Here is a 24943-nt window from a genome sequence, read left to right as displayed (position 1 = left end):
TAGAGACAGAGGATGGCATTCAGAAAGCATTAGAGTCAGAGGATGAGACAATCTCACTTAAAATACACAGAACAGTGCGGTGCTTCTCAAACTCCCCCCCGACCCACCAGAGGGTTGTGGCTGGATCCAAGGTGGCTTGCAACAGGAGCACTACCACCATGCAAATATATGGTCAAAGGTTAAGAGGTGGGTCTCCAAATGCATGTTTGGGTTAAAAGTGGGTCCTGGGTTCTCTAACACTTGGGAACTCTGAGTAGAGACAAGAAGTTACAGTCATACCTTGGGTTAAATATGCTTCAGGTTGAGCATTTTCAGGTTACGCTCCGTGGTGACCCGGAAGTAATGGAACGCATTACGTCCGGGTTTCACTGCTCACGCATGCGCAGATGCTCCAAATGGCATCAGCACATGCATGGAAGCGGCGAAACATGATCCGCAGATGCGCAGTCATGTGTTACGTTCTATACAGGATGTGAACGGGGCTCTGGAACGGATCCCGTTCGCATCCAGAGCTACCACTGTACTTTGACTGTTACAGGAGTGTAACTGGGGGATCTCCAGCTGCAAGATAAGGATTCTGAGAACCAGTGATTGACCTTGGACTATTCAAAATGTTGATAGGAGAAGATATTGTGACTCTATTATGTAAAATAAGTCATTCGCCGGAAGAGCTTAATAAAAAGACGGATGCCACGACTTTTAAAGTTGATAACTTGGAACAGAAAGTGACTAATTTGATACAAGAAGAGAGCACCAACACAGAAATAATTCAGGACCTGGCACAGGAACAAATGGTGGAGGAAAAGGAGAAAGTTGTTGTCTCTGAACCTAAAATAACACAAGCGGGACCCTTAGTTTTACAGAAGCAAATGGAGGACTATAAAATGAGGCCCTTTATGATTGAATATAGAAAAAGTCAGATTTTGAGGATTGGATCCCAGTTTGGACTGAAGAAGGAAAGTCGGAAAGATCCCTCTATTCAGGGATTAATTGACTTTTGGGACATGGACTTGGATTTGGAGGAGATTGAAGTTTTGGGGGCCTTTGGATTTGGAAGAATCTTGAAATACGTCCTGAAACACTTTATAGACCCTAGCTTCAACTATGGAAATCTGGCTGAACTGTCCAGAAGGAATAAAAATATTGTTAGGATGGAGTTTTCTCGAGATTTTCTCTCTAGCATTAAAGAATATGAAGATGATCTGCAGAAGGGACCTGGAAAAGAGTTAGGAGCCTCGGACATAAGATCTCCAGGTTGATGGACTATATGGAATTGACGGAAAGGACTGGCAGAATCCGAAACCAGGGAGAGGAGTTGATGGAAGAAGATTGAAAAATTTAAAGTTTATATATAGAAATATTGCAAAATTAATGAGTGATAGAAAAATGGTGGATTGATATTTTATGGATCTAGCAGAAATGTTGTAAGGAGTTAAATATATATAAGTATTTTAGTTTTAATGTTAAAATAAGGTTAAAAAATATGTTATGTATAATATGATAGAGAATAGAGAAAGATGGAAAGGATTTGCTGAAACAACTAGTAGAAGTGGAAAACAAAAAGGGAGGTGAGAGGAGGTCGAGGAAACAAGGGAATGAAAGAAAGAGTTTCGAAAAGGAGGGATGTAATTTTTTTTAATTGTTTTTGATTTGTTTTATTTAGGGTTAGGGTTAGGGAGTGGGTTTTGTTTAGTTTAGTTCATAGTGTTTACTTTAATGGGTTTAGGTTATGTTTTGTACTGTTTTTATGTTGTATTGTATTGTACTTTTTTTTCTTTTGTTCCCCCCCCTCTGCTTCTGTTTTCTCTTCTTTTAAAAGTAATGAATATTATTTTAAAAAAACAAAAAAACAAAAGTCCTGGCTTGCCTTTTCTGTATTGGATATAAAGAGGAACAAGTTAGCTAGCTAGCTAGCTACAAAGGCTGAAGACACACTAGTGTGCTATGCTACACTTACCAGAATTGAGAGAAAGGAGAGGAGCAAAATGAGATCAAGCCCCAATTCTTAGTTTTTTGAACTAAATGCTTACCTAGGAAAGTGTGTTCTATTTACAATGCCTTACTGCCAGTCAGAACATTCTTCCACTGGCTCTTAAAAGTAAATCATTTCATGCTTAAGAAAAAAACAGGTTTGGCATCAGGAAACAAGCAGCAAATGTTCAGCCACTATTTCTGGTGCCAATCTTTCAGTCTGCTTCAAAATATTACACACTTAGCACGAACTTTTTATAAAGTATTTATGCTTTTAGTGAAACTTGTGTCTATATGTGCCCATGCAGCTTGCACTAGGGGTTTGAGTATGTGTATGGCTATCTACATTAGAGCAAGGAGGAAACCAGAAAACTATCAAAACCTCTACTTTGGAGCTTATTTGGATGTCTCAGCGCATTCTTTACACACCGGCTGGAATCAGCACAATCAACTGTAAAAAGAATGGTGTACGGCTGGGGCGGGGGAAGAGTGCTATGGCACTGAAAGACTCTACTAGAAGGGTCAACATAGGCAAGAAGTTCATTTGGGGGGGCTCCGCTAGGGGCGCCTTGGAACATGGCCGACAATACCATCTCTGCAGCTCACATGAGGTAATTAAGGGGCTGAGATGGGAATAAATCAGCCTCCCGTATTTCTTCCTGGTGGAAGGGAAGATGCAGCCTCATCCGCGGTTGCCCATATATCACCCCCGAGTTCGAAAGAAGGAGGGGGTGAGGGCACTGGATGGAAAGCCCTCGAGCGAGCTCGGATCTCCCGGACGCTGTCTCCGAGAGCGACCCAAGTTGCATTTCTTAAGATGAAAAATTGGATATAAGAATTATTGCACATGCTTCAAGCGAAGAAAAGGGTCCATTAGCTGCTAATTAAGCCTGCCACTGAGAAGTTAAGAGTGATGGATTGGATTGGAAATGGAATGGAAAGGAGGGGATAAAACTTTTTCTTTTTTTATTACAATACTGCCTAACAACCCTCCTCCTAGAAGAACCGTCAATTCAACCTATAGCAAGTGAGATGGGAAAATAAACTGTGTGGAAATAAAAATATCAACTAAAGCCTTTGTTTTTGAAATATCTGGAAAGAAAATAAAAGGCTCTCCTGTGACGCAGTTTTTAATCGGGATCTGCCATTATGAGACAGGCTATGCTGCAGAGATTGATAGCCAATAGGGGGAGGCAGGCCATTACTTTGTTATCATGTTTGCATTCTAAGATTGACTTGGCAAGTCTTCCCTGGAAAGGCTAATTTATGGTGCAAGTGGTCTGGGAAAATTAATGATAAACGCCTAGATTCTATTTCATCGGAACTGAGAAAGATGGCGTTTGCCACCCGAGGAGGACTTTTGGATGGATTCAGCATAAATAACAGCTTGTGAGGATTTATTGCAAACAAAAGACTTACCAGCTTTTAAAAAAGGGAGAGCCATACAAAGTTCACACAGAAGCATAATATTGCTTACTTTAACTCACCTGTGGAAACAACTCAGAGGCTATTAAGAAGAAAAAGGATAACAAGAAGATTGAAAGATGGTACTGGTGAACACTGAAAGCAGCAGAAATATGAGATGATTGGACCCTACTGAACTCGAAGCATGGGAACCCCCAACAAAAAAATTTAATTTGGCAAAATATTTGGACTTTATTATATGTATTGTTATAATTTGGAATAATTAATGTGATATGATTGGATTGTTAAAATGGAAAACTTAATAAAATTATTATATATATACATATATAAAGGAGTTGATTCAGAAAGTGTAGTTTTTATATGCATAGGACAATTAGTGAACAAGATTATTCAAGCTAAAACTGAAGCAGAAACATGCCTGCTACAGACATCTATTTTTAATGGCATCCAATTTTGGTTTGTTAGAAGGACCTTGGCTATCTAGAAAACTTTCTTAGCAACTTGTGTCATACTATTGCTATTTTTTAGCTATAGTGCTGTACTATTAAGACTAGAAGTGCAGCAGAAATCTTGATCAGATCAGGGAAGGGAAGCAAAATTACACTAATTTTCAGAGTTCAAACATTTTTAAAAGTCCCATTTGGTCTACAGAGGCTTACTTACTTGTTGACAGGCTGACAAAAAATTGCTTCCCCACAAAGCAAGAGTCTTACCTGCATAATTCTTTCAAATGCATGTGCAAGAGGCAAATAGGAAATGTGTGTGTCTCTGGCACTCATTATATAGCCACTCTGCAAAAAGAGGACACTACTTAATTGTTACATAGAAAATACAGGTTCCTACCTCCACAACTCTCTCAAACATGTGGGCCAGAGGCAAGAAGGATATTAAAATATCTTCTGTAGAAGGAAAAACTGCTTTCTGTCAGTGGAAGCACCAATAGAAGGAAAGAAAGAGAAAAATGTAAGAGTTAAATTTGTTTAGTGCAAGAACAGATGCCCGAACACATATTTATCCCAAAGTCCATCTTTTTAATGGTTAACCTTGAATTTTTAAAAAGAGTAGAAACAAAGTTTGGTCTTTTGATTACAGTATTTTTTAAAAGTTGCTGATGTTGAGAAGTTCCAAGTCACCAACTTATTCCCGCCTGTTATTCCATGTCAGTTAAAACAGAACCAGTACACCTGTCCACCAAAGCAACTAGAAAGAATGCAAGCTACAAATTAACAACCCAAGTTAGCTGATCAAGTTAATCTGGAGACTATTTTCTATACCACATTGCCCTATCAGCTGCAAAGTGTGGTTTGAAAGTTGTGTCAATCATTTCCAGTGTGGCTTTCACAGCTAACAAGGTTCCCGCGTCTAATCCTGGGTTATTGATAACAAACATATTAGAAAAGTTTTTTCTTGCCTCAAGGTCACAAGAAAAACTGGATAAGTGAGAAGTTCTATCATATGAAAAGTTAGATAGGAACATCAGATATAAAGAGCTGAGTGCCTTATCTAGTCATCCCTCGACTGGATCTGCCTTCTTAAACTGACTGATCTACTTGTTATTTTTTTAAAAAAATCCAGATATCTTTTGATAATGTGCTTTATGTTAGAGCTCTTCGAATCAGGCAAGTAGGGAAGCAATAATACACTTGGCTATAGAGTTAACACTAGGTTACGTTAGCTAGAATTAAAATATGTGGGAAAAACTGGTGGAACATTCGTTATAGAGATAAGCTTCATGTCAGATAGCATCTGGCCCAAATACCATCTCAACCATCAAATGTCAGTGGCCTTAGGAAAGCCACTCAGAGCACTATTCATGTGGGAGCACTGGCCCACCTTATATTATTGCAGTAATTCTTACAACACTGTGCTGAGCACTGCAGCACTTAGTGCCATGAGGCAATCTGAAGTATTACGAAATTTAGCAGACACACCTATGTTCTGGTTCCCCTTACAATTAATTTCAGTGAACCTTCAAGACAGGGTGCATTCTAAACCCAACTATAATTAAGATTAATTCACAAAGCAGCCTTTCCCATCTACTACCCCTGCAGGTGTTGTTTGACTACAACTCCCATAATACCTGCCAACCAGCCATGCAAGTAGGAATCATAGAATCATAAAATCATAGAGTTGGAAGAGACCACAAGGGCCATCGAGTCCAACCCCCTGCCAAGCAGGAATCGAAAACATCTGGAAAGTGCCAGGCTGGGGGAGACTGCCACAGTGTCCAAGTATTAAATAATCATTAGGCAGCTTTGTGTTGTTGTTGTTTTAAAAAAGAATGCTAACAAAGTTTTAATTGTGCAATGCAGTTGTCTATCTCCAACAATTTGGTTATAACATGTTTCAGAAGCTCAAGGGATAGCACATTGTGGAAGGTTTAGCTGCTTCCATTCCAAGTGAGGTACACTCTAAGCTTTTAAAAACTCAACCATCACACTTTACCTCTGTAGCTTTCACAAATGCCGACATATTGCTCACTATATTTTGGTGAGTAATCATTGCTCCCTTGGGGTTTCCTAGAGGAAAAAAGGTGTTAATATATGTAATAGTGAATACATCCGGTTTCTAACTAAGCTGCTGAAAATGCTTGTATACATATGCAAGAGCTTAATAATGACAGGTTGTACAATGAATACACATAATCCATTTTACTTCCTTAAATGTCCTACCAAATGTGAAGAGAAATCTAAGACATGGGCAAGACTGGATAATTTCCCCTACCTCCAAAACCTTTGTCTTTCTCAACAGCCTAGACATACAAGTCTCTGTGCCCCATGAAAAACTAGGGCTCATAGCAGTTTAGTAAAGAATCTGCTTTTATAGCATTAAAACAGTTTTCTATGTTAGACTGCAATCCAAGTATCTCAAAATTCTAATCTCACTTCCCCAACTGACGAATGTCATCTCCCCATTACAATACTTCTAAGGTGTACCTGTAGTTCCACTGGTGAAACAGATTATGGCTAGATCTTCTGGTTTTGGAAGCTAAGAAGAAGAGTAAGAGATTAGACTAGCAGTCTGTCTTTAACAACTGATCACACACACAGTTTGAAAGGTTACAAAAATGTAAACTAGAGTTTTATATTATAATCTGCATGATACTTACGACAGCTTTGTGTTTGTGGACTCTTCCCAGTGCCTTTAAGGAAGACAGAAAGGAGAGAGAGAAAGAGATGGCAAGTTAGGAAGCTAATGATGGTTGGGATTTCCATAGCTCTTACTTTAAGCTCTCTCAGGAGCAGCAGCGAAAACTACTTTTCATTCATAGGTTTCTAACCAAGGCTCAACTATTTGGAAGGGAAAGCACAACTATTCACCTAGCACTTAAAACAATGACAGCTTTCCTCATTTATAGGCTATACACTTGGACAGGTTTTAAACTCAATTACGTTTCGGAAAGCTGGCAAGGCTTATGCTCTGTACTCATCAAATGCCCGCAGCTTCTGACCTTTCCCCTCCCTCGGTGAACTAGAATTGGAGCACCTCCAGTGGGAGCACAGTAAATTATGTTTGATTGCGTGCAGCTGATTCAGGACAGATCTGAACTGGCACAACATACAACTAGTAGTAAATTCCACCTTGGTATATGCATGAGGTAACTTAGAAACACTGCTTGTTGTGGTTTTCAAATTTGTCACTTAAAACTAAATAAATAAAGGAAAGCTCCTTCCCTGAATGAAGAAAGGCTCATGATGGTAATCAAGCATTTGGAAATCCACACCCTAAACTTCACCTCAGGACACAAGCCAGAAATTATTAAACTGGTTTAATATTAAGTTTAACAGTGCTGCCTCTGGCCTCTTTAGTTTTCTGAATGTTGCCATTGGGCTGGGGAGCAGAAACGAAAGAGATGCATGTGGTATGGCTATGATGAGTGAATTTCTACCAATAATGAAACAAATAAACCTGGTGATAGTCTGGAGGCAAGAGCTAGGACTCAGCTATACAGCTGCAAATAAAACATTTTAAGTGTGTTTTAAGTGCAATACACAATGTGACACTAGATGGCGATCGTTATGGAATTCAGTGTATTTTTAAAAATGGTTTTAAAAAAAGTATTTTCAGAAATGTTTTTCTATGTGTGTAGATTCCACCCTAGTCTGAACAGGTTCCCATGAAGAATAAACAAGCAGATTAAAAACAAAGCCATCTTTTCCCCAGGAAAACGCTTCAGTGATACTACTTTAGCAGTGTTGAACTCCAAATTATTTATTTAACAAAATCTATAGACAATTTAATAACAACAGCTACAATAACAACAATAACAAACACTAAGCCAGCTAAATATTTTATGCATAGAAAACTACAGATCAACAGAAATTGAAAACAAGTATACCTAATGCAAATATGTATTTGAAAAGGCATAAAGAAATAAAACTTTTGAGAAGGCACTTAAAACAATACAGTAGACACCTTGCCTGATGTTACCAGGCAGGAAGTTTTGCAGCATGGGTACTGCCACAGTAAAAGGCGGACTTCCTCATAAATGTGAAATGAACATTATATGGCTTCTGCAAAAATGCAAGTTCCACGTATCAAAGTGATCAAGTGGGGACATATGGGGCAAGTTGACCCTTTGAATAATATCATTCCAGGCTATTGAAGGTTTTATTTACTAACACCTTGAATTTGCACATATCTTTGAGCACGGGTGTAACATATTGACAAGATTTCATTCTTGTCAGCAGCTGTGCTGCAACGTTCTGCATTAACTGAAGTTTCTGGATCAACTACAAGGGAAGCCGCACATGGAGTTTGCTGCAGTAATCCAGTCTTGAAGTTACCAATGCCTAGTTTAACGGTAGCCAAGGTATCCCAGTCCAGAACAACTGTGGCCAAGGCCCCTAGTGACAAAGCTGGATTCAGAAGCATTCCAAGACTGTGTATCTGCTCCTTAAGAGGGAGTTCAACCCAGTCTTTGGACATGTTGCTGGCAAATTCAGGAATTATTCTGCAAGTGCAAGCACTTTTTAAACACTTTGGTGACCAAAACATGTGTAACTGTCTATTGGCAATAGGATTCTGAATAGGTAGGGTAAAGTTCAGGCAGAAATGGACATCCCTGAGCCTCAATACAAAATAATATTGCAGATGCTTCAGTAGAAAGCCAGTCACCCAAAGGAGGATTTTGCCCTTGTAAAACAAGAACTCAAGTACATTAAGGAAGTGGAATGTTGGGAGATTCAGGACACACAAAAGAAAGTACTTCACACAGCAAATAGTTAAACTCCAGTTTGCCTGCATAGGAGGCCATGATGTCCCAACCTGGATGGCTTTACATAAATTCATGGATAAGGTCATCAATGGTTGCTAACCATGATGGCTACGTTCTACTACTACTGTCAGAGCCATATACTTTTGAATACCAGTTCCTGGGCATCACAGGTGGGGCAAGTGCTGTTGTGCTCAAATTCTGCTTGCAGGATTCCCACGGGCATTTGTCTGGCTAATGTGAGAACAGAAAAGCTGGTCTATATGGGCCTTTGGGCTGATCCAGTGAGGTTCGTCTTGTGATAGTCTCAATTGACTTGCCTAATCCTAACTGGGAGTGCTAGACACTCGGAAGCTAGACACTCGGAATCAGTGCTAGACACTCGGAAGCTGGATCTTTTTTTATGCCATCCAATTAAATGTTCAGGCTCCTCAAAAGTCAGACTTGAAAGCTTACTGGAGAACTACATTACAGAAGCACAAAGTACATTTGGAGTATGGATTTGCGCACAAGACCTCTGATCTTTGTTGCAGTGACACCTTATAAATCAGGACTACAGGTTCTCGTTAACATTTTTCAAGTGTGACACCCCCCCCCCGAATTGACACAACCTTTGAACCAGTTATACTAGGTTGTGTATCTTTAATCTTAGCAAATGTTTAGTGCCATGTTGTGAAATACTAATTTGTAAACTGGCCAGGAAATCCAAGCTTTTACACAACGCAAGCCCAACCTTTATTCTTTACCCTGTTGGTCAAAGATCAGCATTTTGTAACTTGTTAAACTTTGCTTTTTTCTTCCCTTGATTTTGATGTATCATCAAAACTTGTGGCTGTCCCATAAACTACTTTGCTCACCTCAAATTCTTTCATGCTGATTACATCCACTCCACATTTCTTTCCACGAGTGGCAAGATCACTCTCAAAGGGATCCATAATCACAATTGTCTTGAGGACAGATATTTCTCCTTTCTCGATGTTATCCAGCAGAAGCTTCACCTTTTCAGGCTTATCACAAAAAACCAATGCTAAGTCAGCTAAAATTGGGAAGAAAGGGGGCAAAGGTATTAAAATTTGAATAATTATAATCAGCTTACCCTCACCCTGTCTAGTCTACTTCTGCACAAAAGACTGTGTCACCAAGGTTAGGAGTAAATTGCATATTGTACACTTAAGTTTGGCGCTTTCATTTTGCTGCAGGGATCTCATTGTATGTAGGCCATTCTTCAGGCTGCTCCTTCTCCAAAGCCATTATACCCCAAAACAGACTGTCGGAATCGATGGATTCACTTCCTATAGTCAGCAAGTCCCTGTGTCTACTCAGCTATTAAAGGCTACTTCATCTTACCTACTGCTATTCTGTTGCTGTAGCAGCTTTCAAAAACAATTCTGCAAAGAACTCTACAGCTGCAAAGTTAGCTGCATTCTGTGATGTTTAGGTTATGGTGGGTAGACTTTTTAATAGTGATTGTATTACAGACAAGTGTATTCGTTTGTTGAGGAATGCAGAATATACCTTTATTTACAATGTAAGTAATAGCTTCATTTCCAAGGGTGTCGTAGAGGGGTACAGCCACCATAGAGTAAGAGTAGCATCCTTGTTCAATGATAACCCACTGCAAGAGAAGCAGAGTTAATGTAGTGCTTATTTGCCAAGCGCAGATGCTACAGCCAGCTGGCCTGGTTTAGGTATTTTCACACTAGCATTCAAACAGTGACTCAAGTATGCCAGTGTCAGCCTTGTTTGTTTGCAAAGCAAGCTGCTGCCATCAACTGAAGTATGCAGCAGTAAGAAGAAAAGTCAATGCTTTTACAATTCCAGTTTCCTTTATGAATACTGTCATGGAAGCTAAGATGCCATTCACGCAGCTATTTCCAGCTTGTGATCGGTGCTGTTTAGCCAGCCCATGCATACGAGTGTTTGGCACAGATTTGTTGTTATGATAAGTTACAAGCCAGCTTTTGCTGATGCAGTTTGTTGCATTCTGCATGTGCATAGTAACCAGTTCAGTCACAAGCTGAGAGTCTGAACAGGCACCAAGATAAGGAAGAACTATTACCCCCTGACACACACAAACAGTCCTGGAACAGTCTGTTAATATATCATTGGAGTTGGACGTACATATTTGTGTTGAAATAGTTTGTAAGTCTGGAGTACTGAAAAAAAGAACATTACAGTGGAACCTTGGGTTGCGGACATAATCTGTGATGGAGGCATGTCCGCAACCCACCGCATTTGTAACCTGCAGCGCTGCATCTGCACACGCGTGTGATGTGATTTAGTGCTTCTGTGCATGCGCGAGCGGTGAAACCCAGAAGTAACCCTTTCCGGTACTTCTGGGTTTCCCGTGGTCCGCAACCTGAAAACATGTAACCCGAAGCGTTTGTAACCCGAGGTACCACTGTACTTCTGCATCTTGTTTCTTAGGGTTACTTCACATTGCCCCTGTGGGAGGAACTGGACCTAGTAAACATAGGTCTGCTGCTGAAAATGATATAAAGAGTTTCCCTCTCCTCTTCTTTGTAATACAGTACAGGAAAAGTGTGGTGAGATCACATCATACATTTGGCAGCTGCAAGGGCATGGAGTGGTTAAAGAAGGGCTATTGCTCCACAACAGTCGTATCTACTTCTATCTTGTATACAGGTGTTGCTATCAAACCCAGTTCCCTGCCACATGAATTTGTTCAATACAAGCATTTACAAGAACACATTACAATTTCTTATGAATGTAAAAAGCATGTAAAAAGCAAATAAAAAGAGTATTGTAATGCAATGTGCAACAGGAAGTGCCATAGGAGGGCACTTCCATCATTATATGTTGCCGTGAACCTAAAGGATAAAGCTGATTTAAGCAAGTAATACTATAATAAGCAAGCTAATGGATGGTTAAAGCTAAGCCATTAGCTAATGCTTTCTTAACCGAAGTCCCAGATATTTTCCACACCTATTTCTCTATAATGTGCTGTATTGTATTACTGGATCAATCAGTTCAATGGGACACCTTCCCTAAAGAGTAGCACATTAGATTAAGAGATAATGTTGGAAAAAACAAATGCCAACAAAAACAATGCAGGAAACAAACTCCCTGAACTAGTATTGAACTGGAAGAAACGTTCGGTATCTTAGCTACCACAGTTGTTATGACTCAGTTTTGTGGTCTGTTAGTATCAAGTCTTAGAGGCTTGCATTGTCTGCAGTTCACAATTCAAATTTCCATAAAGGGTGCATATGAAGGCACAGTCTCCCTCTGAAAAACATCTCAGTTATAAAGCTATGTACGTATAAAGGATTGCTGAAAGTTAGCTAATGAGCAATTAGTTCCACCCTGGTACGAGCTTGGTTGCATAGTAGGGCTTGGTATGAATTCTTCTTACACATTGTGCAAGTTTATAGGTGCACTGCATTACAACACTCTTTGTACAAGTTTTTTGTTTTCTTTTACACACATCAGAAACGTCAATGCATTCTTAACAACAGAATTTGTAAGTGCATATCCAGGTGTGTAAGAGTTGATATTGCAATTTAGGGCTCGGCAATATCTGGTTTTCAACATCATGATATATCAGCAGCTAAATATCAGTATATGCTGATATATCACAGTGTCTGAAAAGTATCTTGTCTGCTTCTTCCTCCCCACCTTAGGGGAGGAAGAAGCAGCTGAGATATATCACCCAGCTCCATACTGCTCTGTTCCTGCAAGGAAGAGCAGTATGGGGGCTTGATCAGCTGAGGGGTGGGCAGCTTCCTTGCAAGGGGAGACCAAACCCTTGATTCTGGCTTCCAGGTGAATTGGTTTCCTAGTGAGCAAGATGTGATTTTTACAGACGATGGCAACCTCCCAACCATTCACTCTGTACTGGTGTTGCACTGTGTACAGGGTTGGGTGAAATTAGGATCATGGAAGCTCATCTTCCCAGGGACGCAAAGCTATACAACTGGACTACCTTATTCCACAAGAGTTATCAGCCTAATGATGGTCTTTGATTACCTCAGGTCTGTTCTGTGAAAAGATTCCTATGAACTGATCAGGAGATGGTTTGAAGCCTCTGTTCAGAAGTGCTGAGCCAACACATTCTGCTCTTTCTGCAACCTGGGGGAAAACACACATCTGTGTAAAGGTGCATCACTTACCAATTCTGTGAAAGCATGTAGGAATTTACTGTTAAATTTTCTATTTTATCCTGCTCAGCCTCTTCAGTAACCTTAGCCACTTTACACATTTCGCACAGGTACTGGCCAATGCTTAAGGGAAGCTTTATACCATTAATGAGTAGGATGGAAGCCTGTTTTTTAAAAGCCAGGTATCTGCTCTAAAAAATTATGCCTAGGCAGAGCTAAGCATAATTCCACAGCTGCCCTGGCCATTAAATTCACAAACCACATAGAAGAATCAGATTTTAAATGAGCTGAGACATATTCAATTTGAATACGTAGGTGGGAATGCTGTTAAGTCTGTTTAGCTAAGAATACAAAAGCTTAGAATATGAAATATTATAGGGATCACACACAGGATCAATATTTCCAACACGTAATATCTCTCTCGTGATATATATTAGCCAAGTTACAATGAAACATGATGGCTTAGATTCTAAGATAAGTTGACTTGAGAAAGTTAACTGAATAAAGTCCTCCCCCTCAAAAAAACCCAAACCAATCAGATGTCTGCTATCGCCCAAAGTTTCCACCCATTCTGGGTAATTTCCCCATTGTGCACAGGGTCTGGAGCCTCTGACCCCTCCAGACAGGCTTTTCAGGGATTGAAAGAGAAAGGAAGGGAAAGGAAATATAAGGAAGTTCACAAAAGGAAAAACTGATTAGAATTCAAGTTTTGAAAGTTACTTGAAAGTGTCTGTTGAACTATAGATTAGGCAAGTGTGCAACACATAAAGCCTGGATACTAGTGAAACTTAACAAAAAAAATTGTATTAAATATAAACATAAAGAACATAGGCCACTTAAGTATGCACCCAATAATTGTGGCTGTTGAACTTCCCTCATCCCAACATTTTTGAAAGGAAATAACTTGATTGCTGTAAGCATCAAAAGAACCAAACACCAACCTCATCAACATACACAAAGTTGTGTCCACTTACCTCCTTGTAAGAGATCCACTCATATGGTTGATTTGGTTTCCTTACACCCAAACAAGGGCCATTGTCTACAGTGATAAAAGTTTAAAAGGTTTAAGAATTTTAGCAACTAAAAAGGAAAAGAAAGAAATACAAGGGAGATTCTAGTTTACTCCACCACCAGATGGTTCAATCTAGTCCCCCCCCCAAAAAAAAAGATTCTAAAGTTAAAAATTCATGTGCAAGGCTTAATTACTCACAATGTCAATATTGAAACCATCATGATACACAGTTCTCACTTTAATCTTCAATCATCAGGTTCTGAAAGTTTAGCTGATTACTATTTGCTATTCCAGCAGACAATATTTTACTGCACTATGAAAGCAGTCAGCTACTGTTTCTTTCAGGTGACTAGAGCACTGTTCCAGTTTGCTTTCCCAAAGTATGAATACTCACTTGACACATGCATTCCTCTTTGGAAGACATCATAAACTGTCTTCACATCATCATAGTAGTATGACATTGTCTCATCACTATCAAGTAGTGATGATCTTCGGGCATGGTCTTCACCCTGTAGATAAAAGAAGGTTAAATTACACATTTCTTTCTCCGAAGCGTCCTGTGTGATACTTCTTTTTGATGTCAGACAGTAACAGCCAAGTGACTAGGCTGTTGCAACAGTTGATTGAATTAGTAAGCATGTCAACGAAAGAAGCAAAACTCTGGCTAAAAAGTGTGACAGATATAAATTCAGTTCCTATCTCATTTCATTCCTGCAAAAATACTAGGGCATCCCATACAGTTAAATCTAAGTTCGGCTGTATTTGGTTGATACGGACACAAAAACAAAAATTAGTGCTGATAACGTAGTCTAGTTGCAGTTTGCAGAAAGGAAGTGCATTCTAGAATTAGTCATCCTATGCTTATAAATTTGTTTGAATAGAATAAAATGTTGAACTTAAAAGGGGGTTGCCTGCCTTTTTGCAGTCATGGGCACATCTGCAAACTATTGTGGGCAACACACACACACACCACAACCTATTCCATTGCTAAACAAAATGCTTCTTTCAAGCCTAACATCAAAGGGGATGGGGGACATGTGTGTTTGTGGACATCACATTGGCAACTCCTGCTCTACATACTACAAGGTCAATGAGTCACTGCAACAGGTTGGTTTCTCATTTCCACTTAAACTAGACCAAAGTTGAGAAAAGTCTAACATTATGCTGCAATAACTGTATCATCTTTTGCAATTGCCTTGTTCCAAGGCAGTGGTAGCCAATGTAATGCACTCCAGATGATGCTGAACTACAATTCCCATCACCCCTGACTACTGGCCATGCTTGCTAGGGCTGATGGGAATTGTAGTTCAGCAACATCTAGAGGACCAAAAGTTTCTCACACCTGCTTTACAACCACTGACAAAAGCTGTCTCAGAAACCAGATTTCTCTTTAGTGCATTATTAAAGTATAAGAATTGCACCTGTGCCCTAAACATTTGTACAGCGTGTATTTTAACCCCTTTCCACTGTAATACACACTGCTCACCTTGCAAAGAAGGTAATTGTCTGGAAGCACCTTTTTGGTGTGTTTACAAACAGCTCGCTCAGGAAAAGAATTTTTCATTGTAAAACTGGTTCAGCTGGTTTCAAACTAGTTCTCACACAGAGTTTCTTAGTCAAGAACAGACATCAATATAAAATACTACTTGAGTTTTACATGAAAGTTTCATTGAAAGAATTAGTCAGCTGATCAAGTTTTCAAAGTGACATTTTATGAACTAGAAGCTCCTCGTCATCATTATAGAATACTATACTCTTCAGTGAAGGCCTGCTTTGTAAGTGGATGTCTTGTGATCATGATCACTCACTATCCCAGCAACCAAAAAACCCCAAGATAAGAAATGCCTCAAATAAGAAATGCTTTAGTTGCATCATTCCTATCTAACACATATGACTAATTGATGGCAAAGTGCTCTCTACTCAATGAGAAGCTTGCAGGCTTTCTTCCTACGTTCTCATTTACCTTGCTGCTTAGGGCCATTTCACACATTATTGTGAGAAGTGAAGTTACAGGAAACCAGGCAGAGGGCCTTCTCGGCAGTGGCACCCTCCCTGTGTAACGCCCTCCTATCAGATGTCAAGGAGATAAATAACTACACAACTTTTATAAGACATCTGAAGGCAGTCCTGTATCAGGAAGCTTTTAATGTCTGACATCATATTGTGATCTTATATGTATTGGAAGCTGCCCAGAGTGGCTGGGGCAACCCAGCCAGATGGGCGGGGTATAAATAATAAAACGACAATGAAGATGAAGCAGCAATAGCAAACCTGAATTTGTCCCAAGGTGGTAGAAGTGGTTGTGGTTCCTTGAAAGATCACTATCTGTATCATACACATGTGCTGTATCCATAATTTTAAGGTGTAACTGTACACAGTACCATAAAAAAATGCCTCAGGTCTGCATGGCTTTTTATCTTAAAATATAAGCAGGATAATCAAAGTTAACCACATCCCATTGTTCTTTAGACAGAAGCTTGCATCCATACAAGCTAGCTGGAGAATAACTGCCCTACAGACTCTGGTTTATGGCACGAAGCAGTGCTGATAAAGAAAAACTCTCTAGCAAGTGAATACGTGGCATTTAAACTTCCTAAGTCCAGTACTTCATACAGAAATCCTCGCTGCCACCTTTTAAAGGTGTATCGGTAGGAGAAATGGGGGTGAGGTGAAGCTCAGAAAGGATGAGCTTTCATAAGACTGCCAAACGTAGTAACATAGGAAGCTGCCTTATACAGTGTACACAAGAGAACTGCTAGACTCTAAAGTCAAGAATTTGTCAAGAATGTATAACTTGCTGTTGAAATGGAATACTCAAGATGAAACGGTGAAATCTGCTATGATTAAATGGGCACAAGATGTTGGACATAATATTATGATGGCTGACTGGGAACAGCTATGGACCACTGGTATGAAATTTATGGCATGTAATGCCTTAAAAGAGAATTTAATGAAAATGATCTATAGGTGGTACATAACACCAGTCAAGCTTGCAAAAATTTACCATTTGCCTGATAATAAATGCTGGAAATGTAAGGAGACAGAAGGTACTTTCTTTCACCTTTGGTGGACATGCCCAAAGATTAAGGCATTCTGGGAGATGATTTATAATGAAATGAAAAAGGTATTTAAATATACCTTTATGAAGAAAACAGAGGCCTTGCTTCTGGGCATGGTTGGCCAATTGGTGTCAAAGAAAGATAGAACGTTTTTTATGTATGCCACAACAGCAGCAAGAATACTTATTGCAAAGTACTGGAAGACGCAAGATTTACCCACCAGGGAAGAATGGCAGATGAAACTGATGGACTATATGGAAATGGTGGAAATGACTGGCAGAATCCGAGACCAGGGAGAAGAGTCGATGGAAGAAGATTGGAAAAAAATTAGAGTATATTTAAAAAAACATTGTAAAATTAATGAATGTTAGAAAGATGCTGGAATGAACTTACATGGTCTTAGCAGAAAGGTTATAAAGAATTATGTTAAAATGGATTGTTAATGGGTTAAAGTGTAAAATTTAAGGTTAAACTGCGTTAAGATAAATTATAGAACAAAATCTGAGAAAGAGGGAAAGGACTTGCTGAAACAATTATGAATTAAGAATACAAAAAGCGAGGCGCGAGGAAGTCATGGAAATAAGTAAATGAAAGATAAATATATGAAAATACTGGATAATCTTTTTTATTACTATATTTTTTTGTAATTGTTAAACTTTAATAAATATCTTTTTTAAAAAAATATACAGTGTACACAAGGCTATTTACTCAACATCCAGTGTGATCCCACTGCTGGGTTTGTGAAGCAGTGTACACACGTTAGCCACAATCCACATCTGTCCTGAAGTTCCTTGAGAGATACTGCGTTTTTATGTTGTTTCCCCCAAACCAATTTCAATCCAATTTGCAAACGTATGAGGACAACCACTCCCCCTCTCCGCCCACTGGTGTGGGCAGGCAGCACTTGACTTGGAAACACATCCAACTGTACAAATGTGTACAATCATGTGCAGATGTGATTTTAAAGGCAATGGGAGGTGGGGGGGTGGACCTTGCTGCGTTTTAATGCATACACAACGTTAAGTCAGACCCTTGCGGCTTGCCAGAACTTCAGACAAAGGATCTTATTTGGAGACGCCGGCGATCGAGCCTGAGACCTTCTACCCTCAAAGGAGATGCTCTACCACTGTTATATACCCTTCCCCTAAAATTCATAGCAAGAGGAAAAATCTAAACTAATTCCCAACTCAGGCTCTTGAGAGACCACTGCAGCTCTCATTGTGCACATGGAATTTTGCATGCTGCTTTACAGCATAATATTCCAGCACCTAGTTTACTGGCAGTGGAAGGAGGGAGGGGAACTACAGCAGGCATAGGCGGGCCAAGTTTGCCTATGCCTGAACTACAGCAATTGGCCTGCTGTCAGCCAGCGGCTTCACTGAAAGAGGTTGGGAGAAGAATGGCAGAAGTGCCGGTAGTTCTCAAGACTCTTTTGTTGCAGGCACGCTTCTCTGGAGTGAAAGGATCCTTGGATGTATGCCTGAGGAAGCTATTGTGTTGTCAGCTGTGAGCAAGCTCTTGTTGATTTAAGGAGAGCACACAACCCAAGCCAGCAGTGCCCAGATTGCCAGCCACCCACTAACCATCAGAAACTTGGTATTTTGCAACAGCTATTTTCCAGCTACCGGTTTATTAGGTTATGGAAATAGTGTCAGCATTACCAGCCGCTCTTTTGAAAGACTGCCATGAGGTGGCTCTGTTAAAATCAGCACCCCAGTTGCAAAACCATGACAAGGAACCATGACATGCTGGGAAAAGGAGGCCCAAAGGGACTTCAAACTAGGATTTATAGGAACATTAGAGCACAGAAGGGCAGGCTGTCTTAACAGCAGCAATTGTGAAAAATGGGGATTTTAGAAGATGTGGCTTTGTTCTCTCTCCTCCATTAGGCTATGTCATGGTTTAAAGTAACAAAATTCTGTGTTGCATTTCAGACATTTCCCCCCAAAAAACCCACAGACACCAACTGGTTGCTATAACAAATATTGGTTTGCAGCTCAGAGGACCTTGAAATAATAAAGGAAGGAAGGAAGGAAGGAAGGAAGGAAGGAAGGAAGGAGGATGGATGTAATATCTATGGATATAAGCTAAAGCCTTTAACCCTGCAGCACACATGTCTTTCATATAGGGTAACATTCTGCAAGCAGAATGTTAGTCTCTTCCAGCCTAATTGGGGAGAGGGCAATTGGTGGGCAGAAGTGGGTGCTTCTGCAGGAAGCACTGGCTGCTGCTTGAATTGTAAGCAGTGAGAAGGGGAGAAGCTTCTCCAGACTTTGGAGCAGAGGATTGTCTCTGACCCTGGACCACAGAGGACGCTGCCTCTGAAGTTCAGTGTGGCATTAGATCCTCTGGAGCAGGGTTATGGTTTGCACAAGCCGAAATTCACAAGCTCCTGGAGAAAATGGTGAAGCTATTTCTGTTTGGCCATATGTGTGCACTAGCATTAAAAAAAAAAATCAATTTATTTGCAGCTAAGTTCCAAGAATTTTCCAGAAAGAATTGGTAGTTACTCCACGGAAGCAAACACAAATATGCTTCTTGTTTGGCTAGTAGAGTCAAACATTTACATCTGATCACGGTGTAAGGTCAGTACAAGTTGGGCATGTGAGTGATCCTATGGGATATAAGGTAATCCTTCCGGCCTGTGATGACTGGTCACCCTGGGCCCATTAAGGAAGTGTCACCTAGTAGGAGCAAGAGTTGCAAAAACCAAGAACAGCCAGATTTTTTCCTTTTGTTTTAAATAAACATTGTCTGATAGAAGCTCATTATTTCATTTGATACTACTAGTGATGGCTTTAATGTGCATGCCTTAAATACTGGATTTCCATCAGATGTGAGCCTTTCTTTTTTAATGACACTAATAGGAAAAGAACAGAACCTGTTAAAATTCATAATTATTAGAAGTGCAAGACCTACATCCTCATTTATTCCTTGCCATCTACTGGAGTACTTATTCAGATATACTTAACCTAAACTTGAAGGAATTATTGTTGAAGTCTATGAGGACTAGAACCAGAAGCAAGCACATACCCACACCTCAACTCTCAATTATTTTCCCTGCACTCAGAAATAGTGGTCTTCTCAAGAACAGTGACTTCCAGACCTATCAATTGATAAAGAAAATGAAGTCCCGATCAGAGTTTAATTTCAAGGTACAAAGTGTACTCAAAATCCATAAACCAGATACAGTGGTGCCCCGCAAGACGAACGCCTCGCAAGACGGAAAACCCGCTAGACGAAAGGGTTTTCCGTTTTGGAGGCGCTTCGCAAGACGAATTTCCCTATGGGCTTGCTTCGCAAGACGACAGCCCATAGGGAAATCTCCGGGACAGTGGGGAAGCGCAGCTCGTCTTCCCCGCTGTCCTCGGACCTCCTCCGAAGCCTGGCGGCGGGGCGGGGACACCTCCTCCCGCCGCTGGGCTTCGGAAGGATGCCCCGATGCCGGGCGGCGAGGCGGGAACGCCTCCCCCCGCCGCCCGGCATCGGAACGATGCCCCGATGCCGGGCGGCGGGGCGGGAAAGTCTCCCCCCGCCGCCCGGCATCGGAACGATGCCCCGATGCCGGGCGGCGGGGCGGGAAAGTCTCCCCCCGCCGCCCGGCATCGGAACGATGTCCCGAAGCCGAGCGGCGGGGCGGGAACGCCTCCCCCCGCCGCCCGGCTTCGGGGCGGGAAAGCCTCCCCGCGCCGCCTGGCATCGGAACGATGTCCCGAAGCCGGGCGGCGGGGCCGCGAAGCCTGGGCGCGCTGGCAACTCTCCGCAAGGAGCGCTCCCGCTGCTTGCGGAGAGGTCCGCGAAGCCTGTCCTGGACCTCTTCTGAAGGCAGGGGGGGGGGCAAAAGTCTTTGTCCCCCCGCTTGCCTTCCCAGGGGCTTTTAAATCGCCCGGACAGCGGAGAAGTCCTCCGCTGTCCTGGGCGATTTTAAAATGCCGCCCGCCAGAAGAGGTCGGGGGAAGGCGGTTTCCATAGGAACGCATTAATTGATTTTCAATGCATTCCTATGGAAAACCGTGCATCGCAAGACGAAAAACTCGCAAGACGAAGAGACTTGCGGAACGAATTAATTTCGTCTTGCGAGGCACCACTGTATACCGTATTTTTCGCTCTATAACACGCTCCCAACCATAACACGCACGTAGTTTTTAGAGGAGGAAAATCCGTAGGCATGCCATCCGTAGGCATTCCCTCCATAACACGCACAGACATTTCCCCTTACTTTCTAGGAGGAAAAAAGTGAGTGTTACGGTGCAAAAAATACGGTACTTTTCCATACACATCAAATTGGTTTTGCAGCAAGTACAATGAAATAGCAACAGATAATAATGGATTTTCATTTGCAAGAATTATTCCCAAGCACTCTGGAAAATATAATAGGCAAGATCTGTTGACTTTTTGAAAAGGACCCTACTAATACCTTATCAGACCTAAGTTAGCAGTTCCTATTCAGCAAAAACACCCCAGTTTATCCAGGATAATAGTTTGCTAGACAAAGCGAAGTATGAGCCAGTTCAGCACAAGGTTTTTATTTATCCACACAATCAGTTTTAATGCCATGAGCCTGAAAAGTATTGCTCCAGTATACTGCGGCAAGAGATCAAGCTCATTTCAATTAGGCTGTTTCAGATTTATTTTATTAAAATACTTACAACATTACAAAACATTACAAAATTCCTCTTTGGCTGGTCAGGGTATGGTGTATAAAAGAATGAAAACATGCAATTCCTAAGAATAGTGTAAAAATAAAGATCCACACTACACAGTGACCAATAATTAATGACCAATATCATTAACATGAAAATGAATGAGTGAACCAAAAAATTTAATAGCATATGCAGAAAACAAAGTCATCAACACAATGAAATTGCACATGGATCTAACTAGATGCATATACTGTACAACTAATGACAGGAGAGTATTTAAAGAAATTCAGTACAGCTAATCAAGTATAATTTTCAGGTGCCTTGTCTAATCACAATGTTTTGCATCTCTGTGTTCAAAATGTTTTGTTACCTGTGGTCTGGTGATTGCCTGTATCACAGCGCAACAATGCCGGACCTCACCCCCAAAACCTGTAGGGCTGGAAGAAATCCCCACAATCCCTGAACATGTACTTAAACAGAAAAGGGAATGCCAGAGGGACCGTGTAGATGGAAAATTTCTGTCTATATGGAAAGATGGCCTCCTAATTCACAAATAGCTATGCTTGGCACAAGATGTAGAAAATGCAAAGAAGTTTGCCAAGGGTCATGTCTGGGGCAACTAGGATAGTGAAAGCCTACCCAGGCCCCTTGCTCAAAGCTGCTTGTTAAAGCTGCTCGTAGAGGAAATTGCTACTGACCTTTATTTCACACTTGTATTGGACTGTATGGGATATTTTGACTGCAAGAATGAGCCTGGATTGGAACCAGGCCAGACAGCCAGGGAAGGAGAAAGCACAAAGAGAAACTATCCTCTAAAGCAGGGGTGGCCAAGTCCCAAAAGACTGTGATCTACTCACAGAGTTAAAAACTGGCCGTGATCTACCCCCTTTTGGGGGGGTTCAGGTTGAGCTTTTTTTTAAAGAAGGAGAGCCCTGTTTTGGGGGTGCAGGGCAAAAGAGTTGAGCTTTTTTTAGGGGAACAACACAGAAGAGGCACACTTTGTTTTGCATGTGGTTTTATTAGCAATTTACTATTAATTGTGTTATTATGCAAATGCACCTAAATAAAATGAATAATTCATGAACCTCAGTTACTGAAACTGATTTGGTGAGACCAGCTGAAAGTGAAGTTGTCTGATGCGACATAGTTGTTTTAATTGTATGGTTGTATTATCTGAATTGCTGATTTATGAATGGTTTTATTGTTGTTTTAATGTGCATGCTGTAAATTGCCCTGGGATCCTGGAAGATGGAGGGAGATTTAGAGATAAATTAAATAAACAGTGCACATTATCCCTGTTCAACTGGAAACTAACCATCTGTGGTTACTGTAGTTGGCCTAAGGAGGGCAACACAGTGCTACAGCAGCACTGTGAAATATCAGAGGGTACATTGACAACAGTATCAGTATAAGCCACCTGCCGAACTTTGCCAGCAGGGGTAGGGAGAGATAAGGATCTGGCACACCCAGCCAGAAAGGTTCCTCACCATTGCTTTAGAAAAGTATCTATTTCAAACCTACATGGCTGCAGAAAAGGTTCTGAGCTGTTTACATCTCAGAAATCAATGGATGCTTTGAACCAAGCCTACTCCAACATGTAGTTTTTCTGCCTTGCATAGCTCCCTAGCCCTCGCTCCTGAGCACATGATGCAGTCATTCCCTTTGCACACTTCCTAGACCTTGCCACAATTGCCTGCTGCAATCAATATGAGAAAGCTATATAAAATGCTGCAACAGAACTATATGCTCTGGGGACAAAAGGAATGTGACTGGTATGAACTGTGGGTGGCACGTTGGCACATGCAACCAGATTCAAAGCAATGCCTTAATCCAATAATTGCATCACAGAACAGCTTAAAAAACCCCTTTATGAAACATGCTATGCTAATCTTGCAAGTAAATACGCAAGGGATGAAAGACAGCGATTCCTTACCTCCACCTCCACAGACTGCATTGCTAAATCACATGGTGGCTTCAGAGCTCTGGGTCTTGTGGCGTACCAGTAAGTTGTGAGAGCTGCAAAAGCACCGAATCCCATCAGCGTGTTTGTTGGGAGAGTGCGCACGTACTGCCTTACGTCACCAAGTTCTGGCATTCGCAGATGCCTAAACAATTCATGAGCTTGCATTGTGATCTCTTGTCCTTGTTTTTTTTTTTTTTTTAAATGCAGCAATCTGTTGACAAAAAAGAAAAGTTGTGAACCCAACGTGTTATCAAAGAACCCCCTTCCCCCCCTAGAGAGGGAGATGCAGCTATTCTCATGCTCTACCACCATACAAAGCTGGAAACATCTGCATTCTTGCCACTTGCCCTCTTCCAGAAAGGCAAGAGATTTTGAACACGCAAAGGTACTACGTTTAACATTTCTGTTTCTTTGTTAAGGCAGCTGTTGGCAGGTGCCACACTTTGTTAGCCATAGTGCCCAAAGTTTGCAAAATACATTCTTGCTGTATTCTTCTGCTTTTGGAAAATGGAGAATTTGCTGGAAGAGCCAGTAGTTCCTTTCCTTTCTCTTCCATGGCAGCTATATTTTTTTTAAGTGCCTTGTTTTCCTCCCTGTTTTTCTCCAGTGCTTTTAGAGTGCAAGCTAGCCTAAGTTGTGTATAAAAATTCTCTTAACTAAGCTTGTATTGTTATCCTAATGGTCCCTTTAAATCCCCAGCAAACACTGCAGAGTAGGAACAGCCCTTTCTTTTCCTTTTTCCTTTTTTAAAAGCCCTGCTGTGCCTGCTCAGCTGACACTTCCCTCCACACCAAGGTCCCTCAGGACACGATTCACGTGACTACACTTAATAAGTTTCTGCCCACTAGGGCAAAGGTAACTAGCAGGCACAGTCCATACTTAGCTCTAAGAGAAGGAGGGCCAATGGAAAGAGAGCACGGAGTCACCCCACTGAACACAGAGGGTGGCAGGCTAGGAAGCAAACAATGTTTGCCTCAGAAACTCACAACTGGCAGTGACATTCATTAATGCCCATCATCAGCTCATTCCTATCACCAGAGGAAGGCTGACAAAAAGGCTTTTCAAAGGGGGGCGGGCGGGAGAGAACGTGTCAGCGTGGAGAGTTTGTTTGCAGAAGCTTGTGGGGTTTTTGGAACAAGGCAGTCAAGATGAAGACAGTTTTACTATACCGGGAAGGAGATACAGTATTATGAATGTAGTTGTGGGAAAAGGCAACGCAAGCTCATTTCGAGCCAGGCTCTTAAGACTAAGCTTGTGAATGCTGGATCCATTTGTCATTGCGTATAAATGCCTTTTCCGGCTGTGATAAGCAAGGGCAGTTATAGAGTAGCATTGTCAGCTTACCTACTAATATACCCAGAAAAAAATCACTCAAATAGGACAGAGCTGCAATTGGGTTTGAAGCTAAAAAAAATATGGGGGGGGGGGTTTATCCGGCAGTTTCTCCAGTGTAAGGGCAAAGCCTGATGATCAGCTCTGCAGCCCTAGGCATGCCAATGGGCAAGTGCCAGGGACAAAATGTTGATGTTCATGA

The 24943-nt window shown here is 41.2% G+C and overlaps 1 protein-coding gene across 2 annotated transcripts in view; it reads right to left on the bottom strand.

Moving 5' to 3' along the window:
• The window catches only part of ACSL1 (acyl-CoA synthetase long chain family member 1), a 34919-nt gene extending 11284 nt beyond the window's left edge, over nt 1–23635 (bottom strand). The window contains exons 1-10 of one of the 2 annotated variants that reach the window (XM_081875764.1): nt 23380–23635; nt 14139–14253; nt 13707–13771; nt 12602–12703; nt 10127–10226; nt 9469–9647; nt 6506–6538; nt 6333–6384; nt 5842–5915; nt 4110–4187 (exon numbers count right to left, since the gene is read on the bottom strand). In XM_081875764.1, coding sequence (XP_081731890.1) covers nt 4110–4187; nt 5842–5915; nt 6333–6384; nt 6506–6538; nt 9469–9647; nt 10127–10226; nt 12602–12703; nt 13707–13771; nt 14139–14253; nt 23380–23574 — 993 coding nt within the window. In that variant the 5' untranslated portion in view covers nt 23575–23635. Of the gene's footprint in view, nt 1–4109; nt 4188–4239; nt 4318–5841; nt 5916–6332; nt 6385–6505; nt 6539–9468; nt 9648–10126; nt 10227–12601; nt 12704–13706; nt 13772–14138; nt 14254–23379 lie in introns of both variants that reach the window. The other variant, XM_081875763.1, reaches the window with a different exon arrangement.
• Nucleotides 23636–24943: the final 1308 nt, after the last annotated feature.

This window comes from Podarcis erhardii (assembly GCF_964252035.2).
Source record: "Podarcis erhardii genome assembly, chromosome: 9".
Taxonomy (NCBI): domain Eukaryota; kingdom Metazoa; phylum Chordata; class Lepidosauria; order Squamata; family Lacertidae; genus Podarcis; species Podarcis erhardii.
The sequence above is the reverse complement of the archived record's forward strand: the minus strand, read 5'-3'. Positions and strand labels throughout refer to the sequence as shown.